This window comes from Danaus plexippus, chromosome Z, assembly GCF_018135715.1.
Source record: "Danaus plexippus chromosome Z, MEX_DaPlex, whole genome shotgun sequence".
NCBI lineage: Eukaryota > Metazoa > Arthropoda > Insecta > Lepidoptera > Nymphalidae > Danaus > Danaus plexippus.
The window spans coordinates 6,834,736-6,847,688 of record NC_083559.1 but is presented as its reverse complement, the minus strand read 5'-3'; the positions used below and the strand labels follow the sequence as shown (position 1 = coordinate 6,847,688).

Genomic DNA, 12,953 nt, shown 5'->3' with positions numbered 1-12,953 from the left:
ATTCAAGTATTTTTATGCCATAAAATACATACTTACATACATAATAAATATAATTACTAGCAGCGTTAACAAACATTTTAAAATTTGCTTGTGCATCTCATAATAAATATACGTACCAATACCCCTGAAAATTTATCAATCCATTTCCTCTACTTTATAATAGAATGCGAAAAGAGTGAATGTATTTTTTTAAATCTTTTCTGCTTCAAAAACAAACCTTTGTGTGCCTTTACAAATAAAACAGATAGGCTCTTTGCATATTGCTGGCTGATGGAGCGAATTAATACCGGACGACAAAAAAAAAGTATTGTATATAATTTGGATATCAAAGTGGAAAACTTTGATGATCAATCTTTTGTTGTCATCAAATTTTATAAAGTGAATGATATAACTGACTTTCTACTGCATAGAGTTTACGATTACACACATTAATAATTATAAATTCTGAAATATATACCATAGAAATATTGTTGCTTCCCTGTGGACCTCATCTTGAATATTACTACCCTATCAATATCATACATGTTTAAAGAGGTAGCTACACATATTTTTTGTTATTATTAAGAATAATCATTATTCCTTCACCTATCTGCTGTGTTATTTTATATAAATATTTGATTTATCATAATAAATATGTATGTAGATATATATTTTTTTAAATATTCGTAGAATTCAACCCTAAATACGAATCCACATCTTGATTTTATATTTAATTTGAAGTAAAATATAAACCACTATTCTGTTTTAATATATGATTCTGTTTTCCGCTTAAAAAAAATAATATTAAAAAGCAATTTAATATGTTCATATATCGGATTACAAAAAAAAATTAAATTCGTTTTTAAAGAACTCGCCGATACGATATCACGTACAGTGAATTTAAATTTTTACAAATTATATTTTTGATGTATTTTTTAATGGTTTCAAAAGTTGCTCGTGGAAATTTAATACATTTGGTGCGTTTACATTTTCTTTCAGCATATTAAAAAATATATAAAAGGTATGGTATTGTTATTTCTGACATCAATAATATATAAATGTTGTAACTTATTAATTAGTCACGTTAATGGAAAAATTTGGTTGGTACTATAATATCTTTTTTCGTCGGTTTTTCTGTTAAAATTATCAGTATCTATTTCGAAAAATCCTCAAAAAAGATTGAAATTTTTTCGGCACGTCTCTTCGTAGATTTACCGTTAAGAATTTTCCAGATGATACATTCTTAATTGATATTTTTTTATATAAAACTCGTTTTTCTTTTCAAGTTGTGTTTATCATCGTCGTTGCCGCATCTTGTTCTTCCTCTTTTATAGTTATTTCATACTTTCTGGTACTTTGTATCTGGTATTGAATTTATTGAAAATCAACTTTTCGTGCAGAGTAAAATAAAATATAAAAACAATTTGTTTTTCATACCAACGAGAAAAAAAAATCATTACTTGGTAGCTGTAAAAGTTTTGGCCTCTATTGATTTTCAGACTTTCAGAATGATTTATCTGTTCACAGAATTCAACAAGCTGGACGTTTCAATTTATATCTCGTTCAAATATCCTGGTAAACAGACCCATACATATGTAGTTTTGGTTGGAACATGTTGTTTTTTGTTTAATGGCGCATTTACAAAAGCCACCAGCCTAAGTAATAAAATATATATTGAATAGAATTGAATAAAATCATTTCACACATTAAATAATTTTGCTATGAAGTAATTTCCTAATATTCATGTCGATATAATAATTGCCTTTATTATACGTTGAATTCATAATGACGATGAGATATTTACGTAGAAATGCAACGATGCTTTACTCGAAGTCGAAATATAGTTAACTCTGTCCGAAAGTAATGTTTAGGGATATTTCAGTATTAAATTATGAACAAGAGTCTAACTTCGGCCTCATAAATGATGTATAGTAATTTCTTTAAATGAACCGCTAATTGCAGAGCTGACCAGCTTTTATTTTTTTCTTTTATTAAACACAGTGTATACAAATTTTTTAACCGAGTTGAAACGACTGATGAAACTTTTTCCTGTTTTTATAGAAATAACTTCGACTAAAAATAGAACTGAATCCCTAAAAAATTGAGTTAAAAGTTTAACTTCCACTCACGTTGTTTGAATAGAACATCGTCGCTGCAAATTTTTAATTATGTCCCTAAACCTATGATAACATTGTATGTTAAAGCTTTGTTTAACTAACATTAGTTAGGAACACTAACTGTATCCGGGAACTAAGAATTTAGTTTTAAGCTTTTTACTCATAAGTTGCGAACTTCAGCCGTTCAATTTTGAATAAATCGATATTTCATAGATAGAATGCATAATATGCTGTCGACGTACATGTACGATAATGACCCGGCACGTAATCTGAGAACGGTGTTCATATTATTATTATTTGAATGAAATTCATCAAACTGCAAAATAAACGCTGATAAACTGAAACTCATACTTTTGTTGTTGCACAAAAAAAATAATGTTTTGGTATTTTTATTACGATAACGTCGTAATAGCATTTCACTATTGAGCCTAAAACTTGATTTGTTAATATTTTATTCGGCGGGAATAGTTTTGGACAATATCGATTAATTTTAACACCCGTAAATTTTTCAAGGAAATAAAATTGGTTGATTGTAATATTATTTCATTGGATACGGTTTAACATATCAATAAAGTTATGAAATAAATTTTGTACAATACTTAATTCTTATACTTATTTTATGACAAAGATTGTATTATATGAATTTCGTTTTGGATAATGTTACATTATGTAAAATAACAAAAATAAGCTATGTATGTAAATTACGCAGACTGTTATATATATACTTAATCCTCTTACACAGCTTGGTAGTACTAACATATTTCTAGACCATATTATTGCTGTTCCACCTATACAAGTATTCCTAAGCCTCTTGGATGTTAACGTGGGCAGATTAGTTCGAACCATTGTTTTAGTTTGTTTGCAGTTTCGTAGTGCTTTCAAATTTTGTCTACACAAACACAAACAGCTTTACGCTTCACGCTGTATTTAAAGTTTTCATACTCTATGTACCAATCCTACCGGAAACTATTTGTACGTTTTCTCTTTTATATTACATTATTACTTATATTTACCTTTGTATAAAATAATACGTGACAAGGTAGGCCGAGCTTTTTGATATAGGCGATATAGAATTGCATATCTATTGTTAATGATGCCATCTTTATTTAAAAACATTCAACCTGGCTGTAAATATCGAACCCCACGTTGGTGAATGTAACTTTTTACCTTCAAACAATTCGAGTTCTTGTTTGTCGGTTTTTTAATAATAATATACTTATGTAAAAAAGGATAAAGATACGAGTCGTTAAAGCAATATGGAATAAATTATATTCAAATTGTAGATGTTTCTTACATCTTGCAGACATAATACAATATACCAGGGATCCCGTTCGTACACTTATTAAGCGGAAGGCGGCGGCGTCTGTAATAGTTATTTCAGGCTTCCCTGCTCTCGATCGATCTCGTCTGATAGTGTTCATTGCGTTGATTTAACAACACAGACTTCTCTTAACTATTATTTTATATTAAATATAGCTTTTTAAAACCTTTTGAGAATTAACAACATTAATCTTAAGACATAAATTTTTTTTATATTTTGTAAATCAACGTGAAAATTTATTTATAATACTATTATTTAACCGAAGATTGATATTGCATTAAAAATTTATTCATTTAATAATTAAGTATAGGAAAATAGGAGCTTTAAAATATAAGACAGGTTACTTGCTTTGTATAATTTTGTTTGAACTTTATAGCAATGTTGAGCTGATACTTGAATTAATATTTAAATTGAGAATATAGAATGATTCGGACCTACGATCTTCGGAATATCGCGTTCTATTTGCTTTAGCAATTAAACTATAGTACCCTGATTCAAGTTTGCGAATTAAGTATTCTATAGCGTCATACTCTGAGGGAACTTAACCATTTACTAGGTTTCCTTAAGGACTTTAATTTTATACGGGGAAGAGATGACATAAAATTTACTGAAAAGAGGGTATATTTTTTTATTACAACAACGATACACCTATTTCAGATACCTTTTCGAATTGCTGCAATCGTATGAACACTGCTCGGACAAGAACTTCGATTATACGCGCCCTGCCGTTCTGAACGGTGCAAGCCGCCTGCGCATGTTACATCCACACGGACAGACACACACGTCACAATCAAGGTAGGGTGAAATTATGCTTAAGCTGTACCTAAAGTTGAAGTTTTGTACGCTAGTTTAGTTTTTTTTAAAATCCTATATAACATTTTTAGTCATATACGTTACAATTATTACAGCGCTTATAGAAAATTCTGTTTGGTTAATCGAGAACAGTTAGTGTCTATTAATTTTTTTAAAAGTCGTATAAGTATCTGTTCATCAATTTTTCAAAATCTTGCGAAAGATATAATTCAATAGCAACGTAAAAATGAATGGATCACTAAATATAAATTTGGAAAGATTAATTTCAAATCTAATGATTTATTATAGTGATGAACGCCCCGGAACAAGTCAATCTCGTCGCTCTCTATCACCAAGACCTGGTAGCAGCGCTGCTGGTAAATATATAATCTATATATAATCGTGTACCTAAATACATACACCATGAACAATTTGATAAGTAACCACATTAAAATCTATAGGGAGTAGTTCTGGATCCTCGCAATCTTTGAAGCGTTCATCTGCTGACAATCAGAATCCGACACAGAAAAAACGTTTGAGATTGAGCGAGGCAACGTTTTTACGACGGGATTCGTTTATAGACAGTATGTTTGGAGGTGTTCTTCTAACACGAGTTGAGTGCTCCGTCTGCCATGCTACATTCCTCTCGCGAGATGTCTTCAGAGACCTCCAACTGGCTTTCCCCGAAAAAACTGAAGGATGCCAGCACAGTGTACAAAGCCTCTTAGAATTCTACTGCTCAAAGGAACGAATGTCAGGAGACAATCAATACGAATGCCGAGACTGCGGTAGACTTCGTGACGCTGAAAGGAGCGTCCTCATTGAAACGACGCCCAAGTACCTCATTTTAGTTTTGAAGAATTTCAAGTAAGTTTTTGATTTACTTCAGAAAATCCACTGCAACTAAGCTACTGTTTTGTTTTATGTTCTCATAAATTTCGAAACCTGTTAAGATTCCACTACCTGACAGATTTTTTTTTTATTAGTACTCAAAAAAAAAAAAATTTATGAGTCAAATTTAAAATATTTTTCTAAGTAGATAATTATAAATATTCTATTACTTGAATATAACTTTATGTTTATCTCTAGGTTTGACTCCAAGCTACAAACTCAGACCAAGCTCATGCACACCGTGTACCATAACCACACTGTGACATTACCGACGGTCCGTACACAGCCAGTCCACCCTGTATACAACTTGTTCGCTGCGGTCATACATGCGGGAACGACCCTTGACTCCGGCCATTATTTCACTTTAGCCAAGGACAATGATCAGTGGCACAAGTTTAACGATGATGAAGTTAGCTTCGCTGATGAGAACCTCTTAAACGGCCTGAGTCGCTCTAGCACTCCATACATACTTTTTTACCGTAGAACTGATGTTGAAGAGGGTGCTGTACCAACTCTAGAGGAACTACCTCCCAAACTACAGGAATCAGTCCTCTCACATAATAAGAATTATGTAGAGACCGTACGACAGATCCGTCATAATCGTCCCTGACAGTTAAGGTCCGACAAGCACATCGATTTCTCGGTGTTGGACTATGTCGAGGAGGAAGATTCATCTTCTAAATAAATTATGTAAATATTCTTTGAGGTTGGTGATAAATGACAATGTACAGTGGTGAATGTGCAAAAGAATTATGAATATAAAATTCGTTATTGGCACCTCTGTGCAAATATTAGGAGGAAATATATTTTTAAAAGGTGTTTGGAATCACTGATGAAAATATTTAAGTTCTTTAATAAATTATTGGTTGATTTGTAAAATAACATAATAATGTATTGTTTAGTAACATATGTATATTAATGTACATATTGTTGTACAAAGTTTGTTATTCGATAGTTGGCCAGTTACATGACTACACGATTTCGTACAATGTAATGTCAAAAGTACTGCTAAATTATCTTAATAAATCGCTTTATTCAAACCGACTTATTAAGATTACCAAAAAATGAGCCAGTATTTTGAGTCGTGTACTCTTATTGTCCAAACAGTTTCTAATCATAAATATCGTCAATATCTATTGCTATGTTTATTGATGATGGAACTATAAACCATTTAAAATAATAGACTCATTCACAGACTAAAGAGTCATTGAGGCGTGTAAATCGTCTTTAACTTGCATGTACATATACGTAATTTTAGATTTACTGAAGATGGAACTCAAAACCATCAAAAATATTGGACATTTTCACAGACTAAAGAGGCATTCTAGTGTGTAAATCGTTTCTCACATGCTAAATCATGTACAATGTACATATCTATATCGTAATGAACAGGAAACGAAGACTATTGAGGCATTCTAGTGTGTAAATCTTTTTAACTTGCCAAGTATGTACATATATGTTTATATATGTATATAAACATATATATATGTATATACATATGTATATCTAGGCTTTTTGATGATGGAAACTAAAATCATGTAATATATTAGATAGTTTCAAAGACTAAGGAGGCATTCTAGTGTGTAAATATATTTTCACTTAATTTACATACGGTGCTCTTTAAAAGTTAGCTGAAATGAACAATACCATATTAAATGCGAGGAAAATAAAATAAACCGGAAAAAAGTAAAAGTTACAAAAACTATTCATTAAAATATGAGCAATTTAGAATATTTATATTAAGGAAAAAAAAAAACATGAGAACTTTAACAATTGAACCAAATTGCAGTTAGAATTATTGAAATTGGTTTTTTTCATATCTTTACTTTTAATATTTTTATTAGCCATTACACTAGAATTGCATTAAGTCGTAAAGGAATCACTTCTTCAAAATTTTGTATGTTTGATCGTTATAGTCGATCGTGTTTCATAAATTTTATTGTGAAACAAAATCCTATTGCGTCTTGCACTATGTATCCTTAGACCGCATGTTCCTTGTCCATTCCACAATCGTTCAATTGTGTATTAAAGTCAGATTTCATTGAAGGGCATTCCAGTAAGCCCATTAATTTAAATATATTGTTAGATTCATGTAAACGTCGGAACGTTGAATTGATGGAACTTGTAAATGTAATCTACATAACTCCATTGTTGCTGTAGACTGTTTTATATTGTGATGAAGAATATAACAACAGATCTTTGCTACCATTCTGCTTACAGTTATTTGAAGTCGACCTACACTCTGCTAAAACAAACAAAAAAATCGCCTCAAAACCACCACACTTTCACTATTAGTCGCCATTAAGTCATTGCCACCGGCATTGATCACGGATATTTTGATTCCTAACATATTGAAAGACTAATCTCTTCAATAGTCTATTCGCTTATCCGAGTGCTTGCGAACCAAGCCTCAAGGTTAGTTCGTTATGGATTGACGAGCTTCCAACTTCAGGAAACTTTTCTTTGTTATCTTGGACCAAATACTGACGATTTATTTTGTACTGCCCTAACAATACCATTAAATTAGTCTAAACGGCGCCGGTATCGATAATTTTAAAAATGTTCTAACTTTAATAAATAACACGACATAATTGTTCTTACTAATTAATTTCAAATGACTTTTAGAGGGCGCAGTATGTACTTCTTCTAGGTTTACTGATTGAATTTAAAACCATCAAAATATTGGACAATTTCACATACTAAAGAGGTATTGTAAATCGTGTAAATCGTTTTTAACATGATAAATCATATATGTACATATGTCTAGGTTAACTCCATGAAGCAACATGAAACGAATAAAGTTAGTGTACAATTTAACAGACTAAAGAAGCATTCTTGTGTGTATATCTTTTTTAACTTGCATGTACATACATGTATATGTGGGTTTACTAATGATAGCCATGCAACGATCCAATATATTGGATTTTTTCACAGGCTGAAGGGACAGTCTAGTGAAAATATTTATTTAACTTGCATTTATATATATGTGTACATCTAGGTTATGAAAATGGTTTTAAAACCATGCAATTTATACACACTTACAGACTATAGAGGCAGCTTAGTGTGTAAATCTAAACGCAATTGTTTCCTGTTAATTATATTAGTATAATTAGGTAAAAACGTATCTTTGCAATGTGAATAAAATATTAGTAGATTTTTGTTTAAAAAATCCTAAATCTTGAGGATGTTATAAAAATAATACATCGAAAGAAGACAACATTAGAATGGTACATTGAAAGGAAATATAAGGAAAGGAACACAAAGAAAGTTGAATCGAAACTTATTTCAAAGTTTCTAACGCAAACTATTAGCTTAAGTCTTCAAAAGTGGAATCGATGGAACCTGCATCTAAGTGTACCCACAAATTGTTTCTAGAAAATGAAAACTTCTTTACAGCCAAGGAAATGTTTGAAAAACGTATACCTGTATTTTTAATTGGCTGAAATAATATGTTCTTTTTGATAGTATAATTTTTATTTTTTATTTTAAAGTCATCTACAAAATACGACCTTATTTACAGAGAAGGAAATGCCTAAGAAAAATATGCATGTATTTTTAATTTGTTAAAATAATAGGTTCTCAATACAACACTTGTTATAAATTATTTTTTTATATAACAATGTTAATATCTTCTACGTTATTTCATACAAATAAATAAGTAACAACTTGTATATACGGTTATCATTTTAGGATGTTAACGTGTAACTTGGAATGGATTATATGAATTAACAAAAATAGTTTTATGGTGTATATGATATCAAAAATATTATCCTACAAACGAAAAATTTCTCTTCTTTCTAATGGAATTGTTAACGACTTCTTGCATATTATGTAGGTATTGTGTTGATACATAGTTGTTAGTATTTTTTTATACATCATGTCTTTAAATTTTAGATTTCTAAGATATTTCCTTAGGAACAACTATTTCATACAACAACTATTAATTTCACTCAATCTAATAGAATTTAAGTGAAATTAATTTGTACAGACCTACTTGGTGAATAATTTTTTTCTTTCAAATATTTGTTTTTAATAGATTAAATTCATATAACGTTACAAAAATATCAAATAACAAGGGAGATTTGTTTCGCTTTTCTTACATTTTTTATAAGTTTTCACCATAGAAAAAGAGGGCTGTGTTTATTGAATATTTTTTCGCACTAATAAATGTTTCATTGATTACCCACATTTTTCATTTGTAAATATTTGCTTACGTTTGATAAGAAATGCTATATTATTAATGAAGTTCTATCATTTCATTATGTAGTTAGTTATAAAGTCTATCTGTCATTGAAATGTTGAAAATAAAGTAAATAATAAAATAAATGTCGTATTTTTGTTTGTTTTAATTTATACATATTTTTGTTTATAAAATAAAAGTCCTTATATATAACTTAATTTTTAAACTAAATTATTTATTTACAAACCCACTATTTTGTTCCCTAAATTATTCAATTTTTCATTAGCTTTGCTTGTTATTGACTTTATAATGGCGCCTGGAATCTGTTGAAAACATTTTATTATAAATTTAATAAGTACTCTTTGAAAGCGTTTATGAAAAAGTCCTAATTTCTACAGTACATTTCGTATAATTGTAATTATTGATATTAGTTATTGCTCACCTCCAATATAGAATTAACGAAATTCGAGAACTTCTCAGCACCTCCCACTACTGCTCTACCTGCGCTATAAAACTTGTCCCCTGAGTTGCCATATTTTTCTTCTTCTCGAATTGTATCCACTATCGGTTGAGGCTGAAATGAGCAGACTTTTAACATCCATATAGTAGCAGATTAAAGATCTGCGAGCTACAGAATTGATGTTTACAACAAAAAATCTACATATTTTCAACTGTTTCGCGTATTCAAATACCTGTAACAGGTTTGCAACTATATTTTGAGCTTTTTCCTTCACAGACAACACTTTGCTACCGTAACCCTCAGTTTCTAATATGGCACTGTTTATTTTTTTATTTGGTGCTCCAAACAGCCCAACTATATGATTCTCGTCTTGCAACTGAAATCGTAGTAAATAAGTTTTATGAGTTAGTAGTTTTAATCAAAACTATACTATCAGTACCATTAGTCTAATTTTAATAATAACAGATTAATATACTATGATTTTTGATTAACACTATATTTTATTACATCAGTATTCAATTTATGTTTAAGTTATAATACCGATGAATCTCCATCGTAATATATTTTTGTGGTTGGGTTTATATTTGGTATAAGCTGTTTCGGAGCTGAATCACGACTTTTGAGATTTTCTCCTGGATGATTTTCAGGCTCAAAAGGTTGTGACGTGTAAGCATTGGACGCTATTTCAGGCTGATCGTAAACTGGTAAATCGATTCGGATGGGATCATCTAACGGGCGGGATAAAACCCCTGATATGGTGATTAGAAAACAAGATGTTAAAAACATTCTGAAACAAATAAGATTTTTTAAAGAAGGTTGTATATTTTTCTATAATTCTTATAATCTATCTATTTATTCATCAGCCAGTATCGTTAATCTTAGTTTTTTTCCGTAACAATCTTTCAAAAACATGTTGAAGTAAAATGATATCACATAAATTAAAATTTATTACTGTGTAAAACATTAATACATATATATATATATATGATGGAGTTGCCCGAAGTGACGAAATGTTTTGGAATATTTCCTCCAAAACATGCAACTTATATGATTTCTTTATTTGGTTTAGCCTCTGGAGGCGCGGGTATTGCTGGAATAGTACTTTATGGATTAATTGAAAAGGCAATAACTGCTTTTTTTTTAGGGAACAGTAAACAAAAAATGGACGACGCCGTGAAAAAGGTGGTACTTTTAACACTTGGATTGACATCTTTATTAATGTTGGTGGGAAACATACTCTTATTTTTGGGGGCTACCTCAAGTTCTCGTGGTGCATTATCAAGTGGCGTTATTGTGCTTTTAGTGATGTGCCTGATCATCATTTTTGAGGCTATCGGCCTGCCTTTGTTTTGCTTCTTCCACGAACCATTTTGTGTTATAAAAAAACTATCAACACTTTTAGTGGTCTTGTCCAGCCTTATAATCACAATTTTTCTTGAACTATGGTTATATTTCATAGCCGTGGCTAACAGCTATTTGGTGGAATTGTAAATTTACAAGAAAGTGCGATTAAACCTGACATATGTTTCAATATTATATAAAATACATATAATTTTCTTTTTTTTATATTTGATCCAATATTTATTGCGAATAAGCTACAGTGGAAATAAATTATCAAAGAAGTAATTTTGATGCATTCTTATAAATATTACAAAGATAAATCATTTTTTGTAATCTTTAAACTAAAATTAAATTGTCTATTTTTATAGACAGCCAATATTACACAGCTTTGCCTAAAATTGTATAATAACCATAATATAAAAACCTCTTGAAACTTTAAACTATTCAAAGTCATATTTTATATTTTTTTTGTACTATTTATTTATACATGCCTATTATGAAAAACAAATTATCTAAATTTATTATACCCTTGTACATTCATGCAAAAATAATTGTAAACGTTTATTGTAAACTAGTAAAAAGTGTGGGGTGCATTTGACTACTTTTCATATCTTTCCTCTCATACACAGTTGCCACTAGAATGATTGTACCCAACATTCAATATCAAGCACGCCACTCTTAATACTCTGAATTAAATTATTCTGTTAATAACTTAGATTTTATTATGAATTATTTTGAGGTGATGAACTATGAATTATTGTTTGACATTCTACTATTGTAATATATATTTTTTTGTAATTGAAAATTATTTTCTATTTTTTAGTTTGATTAGCTATAAAAGCGTGTTTTTTTAAACTACTATTTAATTAAAAAATTCTTCTGGATATATTTTCGTAGCTCTATGTAATAGGACAATCAAAATACATATACCTATGTTACATAACTGTCGCAAATTTATAAAAGCAGTTGGTGTGTTAAAAATTATGTATCAGATATAAATTTCGCTGTTATTCTTTCGCGAGACATGCTTTCGTCACATAGTTTTTCAAAAATGGACTACAGTGTAGTATTTTTAATCAAGTAAATGACATATCATTAAAAATTATTTCAAAGAAATTTGAAGATGACACACTTAAAAACATTGATACTTTGTTATATTAGTATAAATTACAGTTAAAAACTAAACCTAAATTAAAAGCTGTTTTTTTTTAATCAGGTCTATACGTAATTGTTTTACATAACACATCATTTATTTGGAAACTCATGTTATTTAATCGATATAATTAACATGTTACAAAATATTAACAAATACTTTTAAATAATAAAATTTATTTATATAAATTTATATACTTTCAAAACAAATCACACGTGCAGATATTAAATAACAGCACTCACCTGCTGGTATCGTCAGAGGCCGACTAAGTCAGGTCAGCTGGTTCTGCGCTCAAAACACAAGACTTTCACTTCTTACGTCATGGAGCCTTGGCTCCTCTGATGCACTGTATAAGAGGTCCTACACTGTATGTTAATGAGTACATGTTGCATGATGGTTTCTTAAACTATTAGTGTGACAACATATAAATTTATAATTTACACGTATGCATAAGTTGAGAGTGAATGCTTTAAAGTAATAGCGGTCATTAAAAAATAATTGTCCTTTGTCAAAGGCGTCCTTAATATATGTATTTGAAATAACATTTTTTTAATCAAATTTTTTTATTTAATTTGTAGTTTATTAATGATAATCATTAGTTTAATTTAGTCTAACGACCTTTCTAACGGAGTCATACTTACATAATTGGTTTTTATATGTAAAACATTAATCACACTCATTTCTTAATAACGCTGCCTAAATGATTTGAGGTTTATATT

At 29.8% G+C, this 12,953-nt stretch overlaps 3 protein-coding genes across 5 annotated transcripts in view; 2 read left to right on the top strand and 1 right to left on the bottom strand.

Annotated features, from left to right (window-relative positions):
* LOC116777162 (ubiquitin carboxyl-terminal hydrolase 35) overlaps nucleotides 1-9,435 on the top strand; it is a 30,519-nt gene extending 21,084 nt beyond the window's left edge. For all 3 annotated transcript variants that reach the window (XM_061526040.1, XM_061526039.1, XM_061526041.1), the window contains 4 exons: nucleotides 4,075-4,212; nucleotides 4,519-4,586; nucleotides 4,671-5,076; nucleotides 5,299-9,435. In XM_061526040.1, the coding sequence (XP_061382024.1) occupies nucleotides 4,075-4,212; nucleotides 4,519-4,586; nucleotides 4,671-5,076; nucleotides 5,299-5,710 (1,024 nt within the window). In that variant the 3' untranslated portion in view covers nucleotides 5,711-9,435. The remainder of the gene's footprint in view (nucleotides 1-4,074; nucleotides 4,213-4,518; nucleotides 4,587-4,670; nucleotides 5,077-5,298) is intronic.
* On the bottom strand, nucleotides 9,406-12,583 carry LOC116778166 (uncharacterized). Its single transcript, XM_032672082.2, has 5 exons — nucleotides 12,477-12,583; nucleotides 10,281-10,527; nucleotides 9,973-10,116; nucleotides 9,723-9,854; nucleotides 9,406-9,603 (listed from the first exon to the last, which is right to left on the bottom strand). Exons 2-5 carry the CDS (start codon nucleotides 10,524-10,526, stop codon nucleotides 9,520-9,522), a joined length of 606 nt encoding a protein of 201 aa, XP_032527973.1. The 5' UTR covers nucleotide 10,527; nucleotides 12,477-12,583; the 3' UTR covers nucleotides 9,406-9,519.
* LOC116778167 (uncharacterized) lies at nucleotides 10,593-12,776 on the top strand. The gene has a single exon (XM_032672083.2). The coding sequence runs from the start codon at nucleotides 10,725-10,727 to the stop codon at nucleotides 11,229-11,231; it is 507 nt and encodes a 168-aa protein (XP_032527974.1). The 5' UTR covers nucleotides 10,593-10,724; the 3' UTR covers nucleotides 11,232-12,776.
* Nucleotides 12,777-12,953: the final 177 nt, after the last annotated feature.

Bases quoted from the DNA above. Each gene is read 5' to 3' on its own strand.
- LOC116778166 (XM_032672082.2), bottom strand. From the start codon at position 10,526: ATGTTTTTAACATCTTGTTTTCTAATCACCATATCAGGGGTTTTATCC. The intron at 9,855-9,972 runs GTATTTGAATAC...TGCTCATTTCAG, and splicing joins TAGTTGCAAACCTGTTACAG to CCTCAACCGATAGTGGATAC. The intron at 9,604-9,722 runs GTGAGCAATAAC...TGTTTTCAACAG, and splicing joins TCGTTAATTCTATATTGGAG to ATTCCAGGCGCCATTATAAA.
- LOC116778167 (XM_032672083.2), top strand. From the start codon at position 10,725: ATGATGGAGTTGCCCGAAGTGACGAAATGTTTTGGAATATTTCCTCCA.